General features: G+C 43.4%; 1 protein-coding gene across 1 annotated transcript in view; it reads right to left on the minus strand.

Annotated features, from left to right (window-relative positions):
• Lrp2 (LDL receptor related protein 2) overlaps positions 1-19,643 on the minus strand; it is a 155,444-nt gene that overhangs the window by 33,036 nt on the left and 102,765 nt on the right. Inside the window, exons 45-58 of the mRNA XM_032903435.1 lie at positions 18,759-19,001; positions 18,271-18,396; positions 16,698-16,820; positions 15,071-15,202; positions 12,822-13,023; positions 9,594-9,889; positions 8,699-9,215; positions 8,113-8,265; positions 7,519-7,689; positions 6,478-6,701; positions 3,482-3,659; positions 2,582-2,778; positions 1,699-1,944; positions 677-805 (exon numbers count right to left, since the gene is read on the minus strand). Coding sequence (XP_032759326.1) covers positions 677-805; positions 1,699-1,944; positions 2,582-2,778; positions 3,482-3,659; positions 6,478-6,701; positions 7,519-7,689; positions 8,113-8,265; positions 8,699-9,215; positions 9,594-9,889; positions 12,822-13,023; positions 15,071-15,202; positions 16,698-16,820; positions 18,271-18,396; positions 18,759-19,001 — 2,937 coding nt within the window. The remainder of the gene's footprint in view (positions 1-676; positions 806-1,698; positions 1,945-2,581; positions 2,779-3,481; positions 3,660-6,477; positions 6,702-7,518; positions 7,690-8,112; positions 8,266-8,698; positions 9,216-9,593; positions 9,890-12,821; positions 13,024-15,070; positions 15,203-16,697; positions 16,821-18,270; positions 18,397-18,758; positions 19,002-19,643) is intronic.

Raw genomic sequence — 19,643 nt, forward strand, 5'->3', positions numbered from 1 at the left:
AGAAAGGCATGCACCTGGCTGTTATTACCTTTTATAGGAACTATTCTAAACATAAAATGTGATGTCAAGTTTGTAATTGGCATCAAGAAGCTAAAATACTGTCAGGAGCTTAAAACGGAGTCAGTACAATATCCTACTCCACCACTTTAGTTTTTAGACCCAGTCTTATTATCTTTTTTTCTCTCTCTCTAAATCATATACATCCAGATACTTTGGCTTCAAGAGACGCTATATTCCTAATTTTGACAATTTCCATTCAATTTGTCCTTTTGTCTGATGCCAGAGTGACTACAGCTACCCACTAAATGATCAGAGAAGTCATCAAGACACTTTGAGTATCGCGGTCATGGAATAACACATCCAGATTTGGAAATGCCCCTTTTTGTGGCATATTGTACCATCTGTGAGATCAGACAGGCCATTTAGACGCGTCATGCGTGAGTAAGGTCTGCACGTCTGGAAGAAATGAAGCATGTTCCTAACGTCTTGATGATAGCTTCCTTAACTTATCTGCTTTGGGACCAGATGTCATTTAAGAGGACATGAATCAAGTTCCCCCAGCGACTCCAAGCTCCTTTCCAGAGGTCAAAGACATGGGACATCTGTCCTCATGAGAGCAGCCAGAGCTTGACACCAACATTCCCTCGACCCTCCCCAGCCCCGGAGCCCTTCTTACCACAGCCTTGCTCATCACTGTTGTCCCTGCAGTCATCATAACCATTGCATACCGCCCACTGCGGGATGCAACGGTAGTTAGTCTTGCAGCTGAATTCTGTGTGGTTGTCACAGTTGTAAGCAGCGGTCGCTGAAAAGGAAGAAATCAAGAAATGAGGGTGGAAGTAGATCTTGCTGGAAACAGCACCAGAAGGCTCCTCGCTGTGCACGTGATGCCTGCGACCAGCAATTGCCACGTAACCGCTAAACGGACTGTGGCAACAGGCAACTCCGTTAGGTGTGATCTTGTTATCTCAGTACCACTCATTAGGGCTGTGATGTACCTTAGACAGGAAGGGACATGTGGTTTGAATGAAAATGGCCCCCAAAGGCCCATAAAGAGCACCACTGTTAGGAGGCATGGCCTTGCTGAAGTGGGTGTGGCCTTGTTAGAGGAAGTGTGTCACGGTGGTGGGCCTTGAGGTTCAGAAGTTCAAGCCAGGCCCAGGGTCACTCGCTCTTCCTGCTGCTTGAGGACCTGGATGTAGAACTCTTAGCTACTTCTCAAGGACCACATCCTGTACGCTGCCATGCACCCCTGAAACTGCAAGCAACCCCCAATTAAATGCTTTCCTTTACGAGAACAGCAATAAAGACAGGGCACGAACCTGGTTTGAAGTAAAATCTTTGAACTGAAATGCTGGCTCTGGGGTAATATGACCATGAATTTAACATGTGTCTCACTCGGTTTGCCTATAATGCAGGGGCCTCACCTTCCTAACCTCAGTGTTTCTCACACGAGTTCACATGTGTGCTCTGTATCACGTTCTGCATGGCTGGACAACTCAGTGACACACACAGGAGGTATGGCCAGGCTCTGGTTACAAATATGGGCCACTCTATGATGCTTTATCTTGTAGTGATAGAGATTGTAGGGAAAGACAAGAAAGGACGTTCCCTTCTCTTACACTGGGGTAGAGCGATGTGTCCCTGTCTGCCCGTCTACTGGCCTTGGTTTTGCATGGCCCACCCCAGGGAACTCACTGCATTCGTCGATGGGCTCATCAGAGTAGTCTCCACAATCATTGTCTACATCACACTTCCAGCTCTGCGGGATACAGCGACCATTGTTACACTTGAACTGGCCGGGCCTGCAGGTCCTGCTGGCACAGTGCGAGGTGTCTTCATCTGAGTTATCCAGGCAGTCGTTCACCGAGTCGCACTGCCAGGACTGTGGGATGCATCGCTTGTTGGCACACTGCCACTCGTTGGACTCACACCGGTGATGCTCTGCAAACAGGGGGGGCATTTGGTTACAAGCCGAGAAGCTGTCAAGAGTGGGAGTGCCCAGTTCACACTGGCAGGGTCTAGAGAACGCCATTTAACTTCCTTTCACTGGGCTTATATTCTACTGTAGCTATTGGTAACAATGACGACTACACGGAGAGAGTTATTTTTATTAGAATAACTAACAGGCCTTTATTAGACCCCCCAAATTCACATCCTTTTCTTCACACAGAACTGGGGGCCAGATGCTAACCACCTTCTAACTCTGTTCTTTTATCATTTAATTGTCTCCAAGGTTTGTGATTGCTACTTTTAACATTGTGTTTTTAGTTTGCAGTTGGGGAATGGTATTTATTAAGAGAGAAAACACAGTCTTCATTTAAAGTGAAGAGGAAGATTCCTTCTCAATGTCGGCTCAAGGAGGATTCTGCAACCAGCACACAGAGTAACTTACTCTGTAACCAGCCATCTAGGTAACTTACTATTGACCTTAAAAGTTCAAAATTCAAACCCTCTATTAAAATACATACAGGGTTGGCCCTAACTTTTCTCCAAATTTTTTGAATGAGATTTTGGGTTGATTTTACATAATCAGCTACAGAAACAGACAAAGAAGGCTATGAAAAGGAACCCAACGTACCACAGAGAACACGGTCTTCATCAGAGCCATCAGCACAATCCTGGCGAGCATTGCACAGAGCCTGGGGGCTCGTGCAGTTGCCATCCCGGCACTGGAACTGTCCCAGACGGCAGAAGCGGTGTGGGCACAGGTCTGGTTCATCAGAACCATCAGAGCAGTCTTTCTGGCCGTCACATTTCCACCATATGGGGATACACCTGCACACAGAAAGTAAAGCCTGTGGAAACTCACGGAGGGCCACTGACCAAGCAAGGTCCACATGGAGAAAGGCATTAGATACTGAATCCCAAGTGACAGCGAGGAGGAGATAGATGGAGTTACATTTTTTAAAAGCACATGATTATCTACCAGAATGAAGACATTGGAGTAGCTTTGGGAAAGCTGGGAGACTCCAAGGATTATTGAGTGCTTATGTCATGACAGCCACATGGAGCCTTCTCCACATTTGAACACATCCTGGACCAAAAATCAAGCTTTAACAAATAGAAAAGGGGAGGGCTGTTTCTTCTTCAGACAGTGCACAGAACGGGAAAAAGTCTTTGTCAGCTCTACTTCAGGCTAACATCCAGAATTTACAGTAAACTGCGACACCCAGAAAGCAGAAATGACAATGAGCTAAACAAAGAGGCTAAAAAAATGAACAGAGTTTCATCCTGGGATTTGCATGGGGAATGCAAGTTAAAACTACCTTGAGGTACACCACCAAATCCCCAATCAAAACGGCTGCCATCAACAAGTCAGACAACAAAGACTGGCGAGGATGGGGAGACAAGAGCCCAAATTCATGATGGTGGGGCTGTAATTTAGTATAGCCTATACTATAGTATAATTTCTGAAATTAAAGTTAGAATTCAGCCAGACCACTGAGAGACAATCTGAAAAGGGGAGCGGACGCCTCACTTTTCATTATTGCCACACAGGAACTGCGTGCTGGAGCACATGGGCATGCAGAGTGTTCTGTCTCGAAGCTGAACGGTCTGGAAGTCATCGGGACACGCGCAGGTGAATCCTCTCCCCCCTGCTTTGATGAGGCACAGATGAGAACAGCCACCATTGTTGGTACCACAGGGATTGCTCACTACGGAAGAGAAGGAAAAAATATGTGTCTATTGTCATTTGCCTTGAGTGTCAAATACCAATCAGCAGCACATAGAGCAGGACATGGAATGTTTCCCTCTTAGCTGCCATTATGCCAACGTTTAAATAACGCAGGCAGTGGATTTGATGTTTCTCCTGGGAAAGTAGACAAGAATACAGCTTTCATTCTGTGCCAGATTTCAAATATGAGTTGTGATTCCCAGCAGACACTCATATATCAATTCTCGCTCATCCTATAAATTGGGACAACAAAAGTATGGATGCCAAAGCCATGCATGGATAGCTGCACAGTGTAAGTTTTTCGGTCTCCCCTTAGAGACAAAGACCATATGAAGAATATTAACATGCAGAAAGAGATATGAATACTACTATGGTAATAACTCTCATTTCTCTTTACCTCTAAGTTTGTCAAATGTTAGAAATTATAGCTTCAATTTTGTATCAATTATAGAGATTTCTACCAATGTAGGATTACAGCTATACAGTACTTTGTTCAAGAATGAATTTAGTAATCCATCCATTCATTTCCCCCCTGTTCAAAATTATGACCACTCTCAAATTATCCCTTAAAATGACAACCTATCCATAATTTGTAAAATAACCATAACCAGACGCCCAAACCCAAGAGAATGGGGTGACAACTCTCCACAACTTTTTCCTACTAAATATGGGGGATGAAAAAATTGGTACAGAATTTATATATTGATATAGAATTAAAGTTTTTATTGATATAAATTTCTTATATTGATACAAGATTTGAAATTAATTACTCTTAAATAGGCACTGTGCCTTGCAACTCATTTAAAAATACAAGGCTTAGACCCAGTCCTAATAAACTGTTTAGGATGATTAAATAACTCAAGCGAAGGGCCAGGTAGTCAACTCACGGTTATATTATATTCTGATTTAATTATAGTAAAATATTTTCAATAATACTCAAATAGAAACGGCTAAGAGTAGTTAAGCTATACTTTACATAGTCTTCAAAAACATCAGAAATCCACAGAATGTGACATTTAATGCTATTTCATTATTAAGAATAATGAGACATTATCCTTATTTATTGACAATGAGACATGTCTGCTCCTAACAGCTTCCCCATTCCCCTTCAAGGAAGAATTTGAGCATTAAAACCTCCTTATAGAGTTGCTCCAATTATGGCAAGGTAACCTCTGGACAAAAACTGCTCTATTCATCTACAGACAAAAAATACTATCCAGGAAAGGACACACAGTGCAGGACAGTTGACAATTTAGCTCTGCCAAGACAGAGCAGACTAGTCCTTCATAGTTCCTGCTTCATTTCAAGGTCTATCGGATGGTTCTGGGCCAGAAGGCTGAAGACAGATGCTCCAACATTATAAGAAATTAGGGAACATAACTCAGGTATAATATTGTAAGTTCTTTAAGTTAGGATAGATGGTAGAATGCTTTATCTAATTGGCAAATATGATGGACTGGATGTTAATTTTATATCATAGTTTATATTTTACATAACTGCTCTGGTTGTGCTCAATTTATATCTGAGAGAAGAGCCTTTTTCCTATTTACACAGAAAGGGTGGGATGTTGGGAATTGCCTCTAATGCTTTGTCTTGATTCAGCCCCCCAAATGGGAATCTGCAAATCCAAATGCTGAAGGTTCTGTCCCTAATTGGGTTTTTATTGATCAATAAAGAGCCAACGGCTAATGGCTAGGGAAAGAGGGGTGTAGGGTGGGACTTCTTCTAGGTTCCCAGGAGAAGAAACATAGGAAGAGGAAAGAAAGGATCTCAGCCAGAAGAAGGGGATAGGACAGACCATACCAAAAAGGAACAGAAGAGTATAATGGCCAAAATGTAGGTACAAGGAGGAAAGCAGCTCCTAGAAAGGCTGTCCAGAAGCATCTTGGGCAGCAACAATAAGGAGGCCACCCAGAAGGAGCCAGAGCAACAAGATGAAATATATATTTAAGTGTTAAGTCAGGAGTGCTGGAGTGAAGAATGTTCTGGCTGCGGAGAGGTTTAGGAGTGCACAGGCACTGAGCTAGTCAAGGCATAACAAAATTAAAAAGGAAAAAGTTCCTCAGAAGATTTTAGCAAAGACATCACAACAAAGCAGACCCCGAAAAGCTAATATGCACCCCCAGAAGTATACTTCAAATCTCTCCCACATTATTTCTAAAAGATTAATTAACTTTAATTGCATGAAGCAGAATAAAAATTCACAAGGAATAGAGTATGCTCTTCCACCCACCTTTATTTTCTCAGAAGATGAGAATAAAAACATTTGTGTGACTCAAAACATGCTGCCATGACAGAGATATAATAACTGCTTCATAATGACTACAATTTTCTTCTAAACCTTATTTGTTATCAAGGGATAATTGTTAAAGGTACTATAATTGCATACTGATAGAGATACAGAATGCCCTTATTTTTTAAAGTATTTAGGCGTAAAATAAGTTGATATTTAACTCACCTTAAAATACAACAGCCCTCCCACCAAAATACTAACTATGGGAATACTTGTCATTCACTTAAGAAGAGGTCACTTGTCAGTTAAAGGCCACCCTAAGCTACGTACCTAGTCTAAAAGCTAAGAACTTAAAATGAAGCTCATTGGCACAGCGATCATCTAGCAAGCACAAGGGCCTGGGTTCTAGCCCAACCCTGGAAAACATAAACTTGATGTATAAGTAGGGAAATGAATTCCTCTTAATTCTCGAAAGGTGTTTCAAAGAAAACATTAACAAGTGTCGACGAGTTCCTGTAAATCCTGTTCCCGAAAACAACTGCCCCGAAGCCCAGCAGTTACTCACTGATCGGCTGCCGGTATGGATGGTACACGTGGATGTCGAAGGGTTTGTGCGTTGTGTTCACCAGCACCACTCGACCTGACCCATCATATTTGTTTCCCTTTTCAACCGTCCGTGTATTCCAATCTGTCCAAAAAACAGTGTCTTCGAAAATCGTAAGAGCAAAGGGGTGAGGCAGTGATCCATCATACACCGTGTGTCGGTGGTGACCTTCCAAATCAGAGAACCTGGTAGGAGGAAGAACGGTGTGTAAGTACCCTCTCCTCTGAATGTCCTCCAGGACCCGTGAGTGAAGCCCTTACCCCTCTGGGTCTCCAAACAAATGGCAAATGACATAAAAGTTTAAAAGCTATACTCAAAAACTGGAATACCCACAGATATTGAAAGAATTGCCAGTTCCTAGCTGTGGTTTGCGTACGGGTTAATAATATTTTATGCTAGCTCTGCCCATTGACCACCTTTGATTTCCTGAGATAAACATCATTCTTGTTTTCTAGATCTGTGTGTGTGTGTGTGTGTGTGTACATGTATGTATTATGTATGTATGTATGTATGTATGTATGTATGTATGTATGTAGATGCCTTCAGAGACCAGAGGCATCAGATCCCCTAAAGATAAAGTAACAAAAGATTGTGAGCCATTCCACATGGGCTCCAGGAAGAAGTAAAGCCTCTACAATACTCTCTGAAATGCTGAATCAATTTGCCAGGCTCCTGACATCCTGTCTTCACTAGCTGCAAACTCTAACCATTCTCTTTCTGATCATTTCTATAGAGCTCCAGGCCTCTTCCTATAGGTAGTACGAGCTAAAATATAACTCAGTTAATACAAACTGAAAGTCATCCCTAGCTGTACGGAAAGCTTGAGGCCAATCTGTACATGAGATCCTGTCTTACAAAAGAGAAGGGAGCTCAGAGCGACTCTGAGGGCACAGGCCAGTTGGAAGATGAATACGCAGTTGTTGAGATGAATCCTCTGAAAGCTGAGCCCTACTAGTTTGTAATTAGTTACTCAGTTCGTCTTTTGTTTTTCAAGGTACATACTCGATATAACCCAGGTGAGCATCTGCCCAGTACAAGAGATCGTTGGTGTAGTCAATGGTGATGGCATTGGGCCATTCTATCTTGGTAGAGATGATCACAGACTTATTGGTTCCATCCATGCCAATCCTCCCAATGTATGCGTGAACACCCCAATCTGCCCAGTAGACATGCCTGTGGGAGCAAACACAGAAGGTTCAGACCCTGAAACCAAAAGATACAGATGTTCTCCATAGAGAAACGAAGTTCCCATCCCAGAGTCTCTCAGAAAGGAAAGAGCTGGGAAAAATTATCCATAAATAAGGATGGTGTACAATGGTCCCCAAAGTGAATTCTGGATCTCAGGGGCTTCGATAAGGAGTCCACTAAAGAAATATCACAATTTCCCAAGCATACAAATCAAGTGTGACTCAAAATATTTGAAAAGTTAAGGACAAGAGTCCAGCTGATAATGAGCAGCACTGATCATTGCCCTAATCCATTCACCAAGCAGGAAAACAGAGACAGATCCCAGCAAGATACTGGTCCATAAGTAGTTAGATAAACAAGTGATTGAATACATGAAGGAAAAGGCCCAAGATTACAGAGGGGCCGTACCCTCTTTGAGGATGAAGGACAATTCCCCTGGGATGTTCAAAGCAGAAGGTATTGTTAGCATCCACACAGTGCTGGGCTAGCATTTTGCGGTGTCGACCTTCAAGGTCAGAGACAAACATGCAGTCCAAGATGGCATCCAACCAATAGAGTTTTCTGCAATGGAAAGACAGCAGTTATGATGATAGCCCCTTTCTTTATATGTCCAGTTTCCTATCTGAGCTCTCTGAGACTCATATATGCTTCTGTTCCATAGCACCTGCCTCAAAGAAAAGAGGACACAGGGAAACAGGAAAGGCTATCAAAAGTTTCTACACACCTAAGCTGAAAGAACCAATTCCCTACTGCCCTGAAACACTCAGAATTTCTAATGGTTTTACAAATTGCCAAAGTTGGAGAGATGGCTCATTGGATAAGTGGGACCTGAATCCCCAGAAGCCCTGCGAAGCAAGGGTACAATGGTCCACTTCTGCCAATCCAGTGTCCTTTCTTCAAGCCAGCTAGTCCGGCATATGCTGGTCAACAACAAAGAAACCTTGTCCAAAACAGAAAGAAAACCAAGAACCCATACCAGAGGGGGCATTCTTACCTGCTGACCCAGTCTACAGCCAGACTTTCAGCACGTCTTAACCTGTGGTTTATGATGGTCTCCCGGTTTGTCTTGTTCAAAAACATCCTCTCAATGATTTGCTTCTCTGCATCAATCCAATACAGCCTCTTTTCTACTCTATCAAAGTCCAGGGCCACAACGTTGCCCAATCCTTGCAAAATCAGGGAGTAAGACGAGCCATCTGCCGTTAGGTTTCTTATATAGTAACGGTTGCTAAAGATGAGATAGGGCTCGATGTTACTGTTCTGCCGGCAGCTCTTCCCGTCTGGTTCACGGATGTAGCCAGGGGCACACTTACAAATATAGGAGCCTACCACATTCTCACACTTCTGGCTACAGAGCTGGGGTGACTCCTTGCATTCGTCAATATCCACGCAAGAGCGTTTGTCAGACATGAGCTTGTAGCCAGGGAGACAGGAACAGTAGAAACTGGTTATGGTATCTGTACAGTTGTGGTCACAGCGACTGATTGAAGAATCTAGGCACTCGTTAATGCCTGCAGGTAAAAGACAGATGCCAGAGAACCTAAAATATCAGCCATAGGCCCATAATTACACTCAAAGTCAACACTCCTACCATGTGATGCCAGTTCTCCCAAAGATGAATATGAAAAGCAAGCCAAGAACTTACTCTGAGAACCCTGGGAGAACCTCCATGTTCTCTTCATTCTGGATACCTTATTGAGCAGTTCTCTTAAAGGACACCCTGAATACTGCTCTAACTGGTACACCAAGATACCTCTCTCTATTCATAAGCAAGCAATGATTTTTTTTTTTTTTTTGTACATTTTCTTTGCAGAAGACAGAATGGCGAGTCCTGGGAGACCTTAAAGGATTGCAAATCTACACAGTTCCCCTCCCCCTCCCGTACTCACCACAGCCTTTCTCATCGCTGTTGTCTGAGCAGTCATCCACATGATTACAGACTCGCCCCATCTCGATGCAGTGCCCGTTATCACACCGGAATTGATGAGGGGGGCATGTGGGTTCTGGGGTGTGACACAGGTGCTCCTGCTCATCAGACCCATCTCCACAGTCATTGTCCTCATCACAAACAAAGTACCTAGGGATACACCGCCCGTTCTGACACGTAAATTGATTTGCATTGCAGGGAGGGTACGAGCAGCCCCTCTCATCACTGTAGTCTCCACAGTCATTGCGCCGATCACACCTGCGTTACGAGACAAAGGACCACGTGGACCATTTTAACAAGGTCACGATGCCTTAGCACCCTACTTCCAAAATATCCACTGACCCCCACCAATCTCCAACTCTGGGACAACCCGTGATTTGGCCATCCTCATGACTTACCCTGGTGCTGGTGGCTACATAATAAATGTGAGTGTAGATTTGTTCACCCACTGTTTTATAGGGCAAATAACTTGATTCCTACACTTGTAACTCAAGGAATAGCTTTATGGACACTGGAATTATCCAGATGGATACATTATATACAAGTCTTAAGCATGAATTTTGTGTCTTATAGAATTGTTGCTGGATAGTACCTTTTCAGAACACCTATCTCTCCACTGGAGTAATGTTCCCATCGGCAGACCTCTTCTTATAATTCTACTGGGACCTTTCATGATATGTGAGTTAGTCATGGTAATGGGAAGGAGATTAAAAGCAGTGGATTATCAGGAAATAATGGCAAATTTGCATGGTGTAGTCTTAATTCTGATGCCTAATATTCCCAGGTCCGAAGGGTACCTGGGAATACCTTAAATCATACTCATATTCTGAGATCCCATAAAAAGCCATGCTTACTAAACAGGGTCATGGTGACAGTTTAACATATGTATAAAAGAATTTAGGATAAATATAGATACTGCTAATATATGATAATTCAATGATGATGGAAGGAGGCCCAGGAGCTAAGGGCGGAGTGTCATGCAATATTAAGGCAGCAAAGCTGAATCTAGTGAATCTTACAGCTATGCACTGACCAGGCCTGCTAACTAGGACTGCCATTCACAAGCCTAGGGTACTGCCAATACAATTTAAACCCAAGGCATAGGCATAGATCTATGAAGAAAGCCTTGTTCAAAGAAAACAGACTTAGCCTACTTGATTTTCCAGAAAACCAAGTACTTCCCAAATGATCCGAGACATCAGTGTCTCCCCTTATCTAGCTCACGTCTTACACAACAGGCCAACCCCCAGGTTTCTGGCATAAGCGAAAAAAAGTAAAAAGTTCCATTACTCCAGCAAGCACTCCTGCCATAACCCAGCCTCAGCTAGCACCACTGCAGTGTGTCAAGGAAACTGTCCCCTTGTCCCACGGTGCCAAATGGGGGAGCACACACTCCACCAGGCTAGAGGTTTCACACCCCATTCTGATGTCACTTAGACATACAGGATTCGGGCCCTAGAGTCCAGGTTTCCAGAGAAGTTTTATTCTGTTTTGCTTTGTTTTCTTATCCTGCTAGAGCACTGCCAAAAGAAATTGAGAAAGAAAAAAGAAAAAAGAAGGAATAAGAAAATGCAAGGATAATAGAAAAAGAAAGAAGGGAAGAAAAGAGAAAGAAAAAAAATCAGTAAAAAATCAGTGAAAAATCAGTAAAAACCTAGAAGTACAGGGGTACAGGATGGAGGGGATGACAGGAAGGAAGGGATATGGGATGAGGAAGATAAAAGAAATGGAGGGGTATGGGATGGGGAAGACCATAGAAATGGAGGGGTATGGGAGTGGGGGGAGGGGGAGGGGGAACCATAGAAAGGGAGGCAGAGACAACCCAGTCTAATCAAAACAAAGTCCTGGGTTTTCAGATATATTCACACCTAAGGATGATAGACCTGACTACTGATTAACTAGACTAGAACGGGACGGGGAGATGACTCGCTTTGACCACCCAAATAACCAACTGCAAATACGCTTTACGTCTGTCCTTACTCACTGCCACTCACTGTACTGCATGCTGAGGCCCCGCTGGTGATGCTTCAACTTTTATAGCACATGACTGGTTTTTCCTCTTCTCAATACCATCATACATAAAATCTTGGCCATCCCATATTCCAGACCTATCTCAGCATCTATCTTTGCCCCCCCCCCCCAGGCCTCTGCTACTCTGACCTTTCAATCTCCTTCTCTAGCCATGGAAACCTGGTGAATCCCGGTGCTTGAAAGAGGCCGTGTGCTTTTTAACCCTAGAGTGGGCCCCGCCTCTCTGTTTCAGTTCCACAGATCCAAATGCCTAGTGCCTATACCTAGGGAAGGTCTACAAGATCGAATACCCTCTCCCATCAGCAAACTCCTTTCTAGGTTGCTTTATTTTGATCGAGGCTTCTCTCAGTCTCGTTATTCAAAGATTTACTACATACGGTGGTTAAGAAGCTGGACACTATAAAGACAACATTCATTTTAAGAGACCCATTTGGAGAAAGTGGTAAGAAATCACACCACAGGGAGTCCCAAGATTCCCCAAAGCAGCTCACTGTGGGCTGAATCTGTTTGAGACAGTGTCAAGAATTTTAAAGGTTCTACATAGGAATCCCTACTTTCAGAAGCTTTGGCCTTCTCACCTGACATTCAACACTCGTTGCCTCGATCACTCAAGGTTGTGGTAGATTCTCTTCTAACTGAAGCACCTTTTTGCTTTTTATTCTTGGATATTTTACGTATTTACATTTCAAATGTCATCCCCTTTCCCAGTTTCCCCTCCGGAAACCCCCCATCCCATCTGCCAAGTGCACTCTTTTTCTTACAGCAGAGAGCAAATACAGAAACAGTTTTTATAGCCATGCCAGCCCCCAAGGGGAAGATGAGGAGGCTCACCAACTAATGTCAAGTTAACTCATTCTTTTCCCCCACCCCTTTGTGGAAGGCCACCTGATAGCCACATTATAGAACCCTGGGATCTTCTTGGACCACGTCATCCATAAAAACACATAATTAACCACATCAGTATAAAACATGTATCTATGTTACATATTAAAACACTTTTTCTGACCTGGATTTCAAAAGACTCCAAACATTTCCTTGGATATGAGGGCCTAGAGGATTGCGGTCACTAGGCCCTGTGACCATTGTTCCTAGCGTGTGAGTCAGCCCTGCCCCCATGAGTATTTAGGGTGTAGAGGGATGTGTTCGAACCCCAGTTCACCTGAATGCCTGCCTGACGCATCGTCCATTTGCACAGCTGAACTCCCCTGCAGAGCAAGTTCTCATGGTGCAATTCTGCAGCTCGTCCAGGGCGTCCGAGCAGTCCGCATCGCCGTCACAGACCCAGTACTGTGGGATGCACCTCCTGTTGGGAGGTCTGCTGTTGACACAGGTAAACTGAGTGCTGGAACAGTTCTGAAGCTCTGAAACCAAAGCAGACAAGAACCCCTCAGAGCTCAGAAATGCTCGTGTGATCTCTACACTCCTTACGATCTTTAACGCTCTGACAAACCATATGGGCAGGGCAATATTATAAATACCTCTAAAGGCTCTAATCTCAATTTTGCAAGTCTGAATTTTTCAGAAGCAAAACCTCAACATAAAAACTTCTCTGTGAGATTTACATAAAAACATTTCTCCCATAAGGCTTCGAGAAATGACATCCATTTTTAAAATTTGAACAAGTGCCTCTTTACAATGTATTTATTCTCTCATATAGTACACCCTGATGCGGTTTTCCTTTGCTCCTCTCCACCCAGTCCCTTCCCCCCTCCCCACTCCCATCCACTCCTCCTCCATTTCCCTTTAGCAAAGGGCAGGCCTCCCAGGGATATCAACCAAACACGTCATATCAAATTGCAGTAAGACTAGGCCCTCCCATAATATTAAGGCTGGATGAGCCAACCCAACAGGAGTTCAGGGGTCCCAAAAGCAGACAAAAGAGTCAGAGATAGTCTTTGCTCCCACTGTTAAGAATCCCACAAGAAGACCAAGCTACACAACTGTAACATATATGCAGAGGGGCCTAGGTTAGACCCAGGCAGGCTCCCTGATGGACCACTCAATCTCTATGGAGCCCCTGTGAGTCCAGGTTGGTTGATTCTTGGGTTTTCTTGTGGTGTCCTTGACCCCTCTCTGCAGGATTGAACATTTTAACACCATGCTTCATATTCCGCTGTAGCCATAGTGAGATTAGTATTTTCACGACAATTTGACAGGTGATAAAACTTAGTTCAAAATGGTTAACTGGACATCTCAAAGTCAGATAGCCAGACGGATTAAGAGCCTAAAAAGACCTTTCTCCTCTAAAGCTGAGGCTTTTGAATATTTATTGCAAGCACCACCCTAACAAAAAAGAGAGTTAAGGTTGGCGCGAGTTGCCAGAAAGGCAACTGGGGGTGGGAGTGGGGAGGGGTGAGATACGGATTCAGAATCATTCGTGTCTTATTCAGTCTCATCCCAAACAAGACATAAGAGAAAAAGAGGGAGAAAGTAGTTCATGTAAGCCATCAATGACAGAGCTCTGGCCACAGCAAGTGAGTTCACTACCAAACACGAGCACAGGGAACTCTCCTTGCTATGCTAAGAGGGAAAGACAATGCTAACTTAAGCCCCTCAGGTAGCAACTCCACGTTGCTGGCATTAACTTTAAAAAAAAAAAAATGTGGTACTAGGATTATGAGAATAACCACTTTTTTCCATAATTTAAAATTTTTAAGAAAATTTTCATACAATTCATTTTGATCATATTTTCCCCTATCCCGGCTCCTCTTAGATCCTCCCCACCTACCCAAACCACAACTTTTTCTTCTTCTCTCAAACAGAAAAGAAAAAAAAAGACAAGAAACGAAAAATTTAAAGAGCCAATAGACAAAGACACAAAAAGGCCCAACAAAGCAAAATGAAACAAAAGCCCACAAAAATTCTATTGAGTTCATTCGTGTTGGCCAACTCCCAGGCTTGGAATCTGCTGTGGAATATTGATGTAGCTGCTTACACTCGTTAGAGCAACCATTAACCATTAGGATAGCATCTTGGTTAAGGGTGGGTTGGAATGGGGAGGACCTGGGAGGAGTTTAAGGGGAAAGAATATGATCAAAATACATTGTTTGAAGAAAGAAAACAATGGTACTGAGAAATGAACTCACTGATGAATACTAGACCTTCCCAACTACATCACTGCTCCTAGGGTGATTGGCTGTCACACCGTTACCAGGAATAACCAACTGAGTTCTTGTCGCCTACTCTAGACAGGATTCCCATCAGCTGGATGTGAATGAGAATGAGCACCGAGCCACTTTGCATCATTGTAAAAATCATGGTGTCCAACAGCAGGAAATACCGGTAGCATTCTCTTAGTGGGCATTCACTCAACGGGAGTTTCTGACCATTGGTCCCTCCAACCATGAAAATCAGCTCTGAGTTTCCCTGGAATGTGAATCTGCAGAGGAATTAACTGCCCTCACTTACCACAGTGATGCCGCTGGTCCTCGTCACTCATGTCCCCACAGTCGTTATCGCCATCACAGACCCAATTGCCTGAGATGCACCTGCCATTATCACACTGGAACTGATTGGCCTTGCAGGTGTTCACAGAATGCCCTGACAAGAGAGGAACTCGGGATGAAAAGACTGGGATGGCTACTTTGTAGTCGCCAGCCAGGACACTCAAGCCTGGTTCCTGTTGATGAAAAGCTTACTCATAGACACATCAGGGATACATGAAACCTTACAGCTCTCAGAACCTGTGACTTGATTTTATAAATGTAGTAGAAAAACAGGAGAGAGGTCTACAACACAGCAACATAATGGAGAGTGTAACATCACTCACAGAGAAGGCTGGCAGTGAGCTGCATATAGACTCAGGGAAAAATTAGTGAACTGAAGTGCAGATTATAAGATATGTGGACACTTACTTGGGTTATTACAGTGTATAATGCAGGACACAACTACTAATTGCTATTACTATGACTTTGGTCTGGAAATTGGTATTTATGTTTTAAATACACAGAAGAGTTAATTTCAAAGTTATAAAGTTACCTAACAGTTATTATCTCCCCTCTCTGCAGATCCTTTATTTTCTACACGTTTCTCAGCATTGACGTGAGGATAAAAAAGCAAAAAAAAAAATTCCGAAACCTGTCCAAGAACTGCTATCAATCTGCTGCAGAATTAAACTTCATAGAACTCAATGGAAACCAGCATTAACTCTAAAACTATGCTAATGAACAACCCAGACGAGGGCTTTACACATGATGTTATTATATAGTATAATCATACAAGAGAAAAAAATCGATCTAAATGATTAATACTATACCAATCTGAGGAGTACTACGTATCACTGAAGAGGAGTGTGAAGGATAAGCAGACTTTCTCAAGTCAGTGGTGAATACTGAGGCGGCCTTGACGCTCTACGGTCTGTCGTGTCTACTTGGTAGCACGAAAGAAGAAAGTAGCCACGGATGACCTGTGACAGCATCCATCTCTACAGGCAAGTCACTGGTCTGTAACCATACTTTTCTAGATACCACATAGCAAGGATTTTTCTGATGGATTAAAAGACAATTCAGAAATTATATCTTTAAGTGCTTACAATTACTTATAATTTGTGACAGTAAAAAGCAACCTTTGACTACAAAGAATAAACATGGGCCTCCAGTTACCTGACAGGGCCAGGGCACCTCCCTCCACAAGTAAGAAGAAATAAACTTAAGGTGTGCCTGGTCTGAGCCCTCCCCCTGTGTATGAAGAATCCAGTCACTTTTGGATTCCCCAACTGTCTTAAAAGCCTCAGACAAAATTCATAAAGTCCAACCGAGAGGCAGCTAAAATTGAGCTGCAAGCCAGACGATCTGCTGGATACCACACCGTCTCCATGTGTCAGCATCAACTAACAGCCTCCATATTCTCAACAGCTGTCCACAGTGGCTGCACTAGTCGCTCACTGATGAACACCTACTGAACGTTTCTGGCATCCTCCTGGGAGCAGGAGCAGAGAGAGCAAGTAGCCAGCCGGGTGGCTCCAGCGTTCGACGTGTGAGAGGAGCCCCAGCTGCTCTAGCTGCACCCTAAGCTTCGCATGGTTGCTGACTCTTACCACAAGTGTCAGGTTCATCCGAGCCATCTGCACAGTCGGCTTCACCGTCACAAAACCAATAGCTTGGAATGCACCGCTGAGGGGAGAGGCACTGGAACTCGTTGCTGCGGCATGTGTGTGACGCTGGAGGACAGGCACAAGATTAAAACTCAGGCAGGACCCCATCTGTCGTCCATCTGCCTGTATCTTTGAACTGGTTAATTGCTGCCTTTGGGAAAAGGCCTTGTCTAGAAGTTTCTATGGGGCTGCAGGTGCATAAGATACAGGAGGGAAGTATTTCCCAGTTCTCCTGAATTTTTGTTCAAGACTCCATAAATACAAGATATAAGTTCTATTTGCTAGAAAACACCAAAGAAGGCCGAACTACGTACAATCTCGGCTGTTCAACAAGTCCAAGACAGGAAGGTGCCTGCACCCTGAGTTCAAGGACAACCTAGACAAAACAGTAAGATCCTGGCACAATAATCTACCAATTCTGATCAGATTTTTAAATACCAAAAATTCATTGTGCTGTAAAACTTTGTAATGAGTCTTGATTTTTTTCTTGTTTATTTGCTTTATTTTTTCTTTCTCTTTCTTTCTTTCTTTCCCTTCTTTCCCTTCTTTCCTTTCTTTCCTTTCTTTCTTTGTGTTTGTTTTTTCAAGAAAAAGTTTCTAGCCCTGGCTGTCCTGGAACTTACTGCGAAGACCAGGCTAGCCTCAAATTTACTGAGATCCTCCTCCTGCCTTTGCCTCCCAAGTGCTGTGATTAAAGCTGTGTGCCACCATGCCCTGCCTGACTTTTAAATTCAGTGAATTCTATTAAAATAATATTGCTCAATGCTGCCCCTCACCACAATTTGTTAATCATAATGCTCAAGTTAGCAAACTCCTCACCTACTCACTGTAACTCAGAATTGTTAGGGTGGATGAGAAAGACCCTTTGACCTTTGTTAGCTTCTAATGTGTGGGTACAAATATCGGAATGAGTGGTCTTGCCCTTCTACTCTCCAAGGCTTCCCTTTGCCTGGGCTGGAATAGTGCCAGATGGATTTGCCGGTAAACATTCGCTAGCAAAGCAGTAACTCCAACCCTGTGCGATGCTGTAAGTCAAATTCCATTTCTTTGGGCTGTTGTTATTTTTGTACCTGATTACTGCTCTGGCAAATTTTTGTGATAGCCTGGGGTTTCCCCAGGATAAGGAATTCAGCTACGAGGAATTGGTAAATTCTTAAAAGATACATCTGCTCACACCATTTTTCTCAACCTTATTAAACTTAAGAAAGACCTCTTATACTTCCATGGTTCGTAGAGGAAATTGTTTCGATAAAACTAAGTCAAGATCATAACCATAATTTGCTAAATAATAACTTCTACAATACAAATACAGACTGAGGCCTGGGATACCAACAGCTTTCCAGAAAAATAGACTTGAAGCGTGAGACTTCTCCCACCACGTCTACTCATGTCTTAAAGCAACTGCCTTCCGCATCTGCCGACAGACTCAGTTTTCAGTATTAAAGCCAGGACGTCTCTGTGCTGCCCGGTCGCGCCTCTGGAACCACAGAGGGCGAGCCAGCTCTGTCATACTCACCGCAGTAAATGGGGTTCTCATCACTCCCATCTCCACAGTCATTGTCTCCATCACACAAGAAAGCTCGGGGAACACAAATATTCGTCGTCTGGCATTTTGTGAAATCCGGCCGGCAAGTGTGGGGAGCTTTAAAAAGACAACCAGATAAGAAAGACACTTGGAACAGACCTACCAAGCATATCAAAAACAATGGCGACGTTAACAGACCCAGAGAAGGGTCTAAATCAGAGGTCCAAACCAGTTCAAAGGTAAAGAGAGGCCCAAGTTGGTTCCTGGGGTGTGTGTGTATATATATATATATATATATTAAACAAATTAAACAATTCAAATATTAGGTAGATATATTTTTATATCATTTAATTGATTAAAAAACCACTTAGGTTTTTTTTTTTTTTTCAGAAAGCAATAGATTTTATGGAAAGATTTCATCTCCTGCGTCCTAACGTAGGACCGCGGAGCCCCAAAGGAAGGACTTTAGACACACTTACGGCAGTTTTTCTCATCCGAGGTGTCATTGTCATGGCAATTGTTTATGCCATTGCAGACATAACTGAGCGGTATACACCGCCCGTTGCTGCACGTGAACTCTGTGGTGCTGTTGCAGTTTCTGAACAGGCATCCTGCCTCGTCGCTGTTGTCCCCGCAGTCATTGTAGTAATCACAGCGATAGTGGTAAGGCACACATCGCCCGTTGCCACAAGTGAAGGCTGTTGATCGGCAGGTGTGAAAGGCTAGGAGGAAGAAAGGACATTGAGCCAAGACTCCTTCCTTCTGGTAACAAATTGTAACGTTAACATTGTAACTTCCTAGGGTGAGTTTGTCTTGCTTCTTGGAAATGCCTGAAAGTCAGACTGGATGTGAAAGTCAGACTGGATGCAAAGGGCTTTTAAAGAGAGGAAGCATTTTAAATAAGTGACGAAAGCCACTTCAAGTCTATCTCAAACGCAGAAAAGCACGCAAAAGCACAACACTCCTAGAGAAAGGTACCCAGCTACAAATCCCCTTACTCCAATGACATAAAAGCTGAGGAGGGACAGTCAGAAGCAGTGTGATAAAGTGATAACAGTAACAGTAACAGTAACGGGGGGGTTACTGTTACTGTCATGCTCCGCCATCAACCTGCTCTCCTGCTTCTTAGAAGATCTCCGGCAGCCACTGCTGTATAGACAGACAACCTAAGCAATGTTTCCAACCTCTACAGAGACTAGAAATTAACGCCAGGACTTTAATCGAATGACTTTCCTCATCTACGCGAGGTGATTAAACTGAAGTGCAGCCTGACTTATCCGAGTGAATGTTTTTTGGCTCCAGCAGAAAAGCTACCCATACTGCAATGTTTTGTGCCAAACAGTTGCACAATGACATCTTAGCTC

The sequence above is a fragment of the Rattus rattus genome, chromosome 5 (assembly GCF_011064425.1).
Source record: "Rattus rattus isolate New Zealand chromosome 5, Rrattus_CSIRO_v1, whole genome shotgun sequence".
Classification (NCBI taxonomy): Eukaryota; Metazoa; Chordata; class Mammalia; order Rodentia; family Muridae; genus Rattus; species Rattus rattus.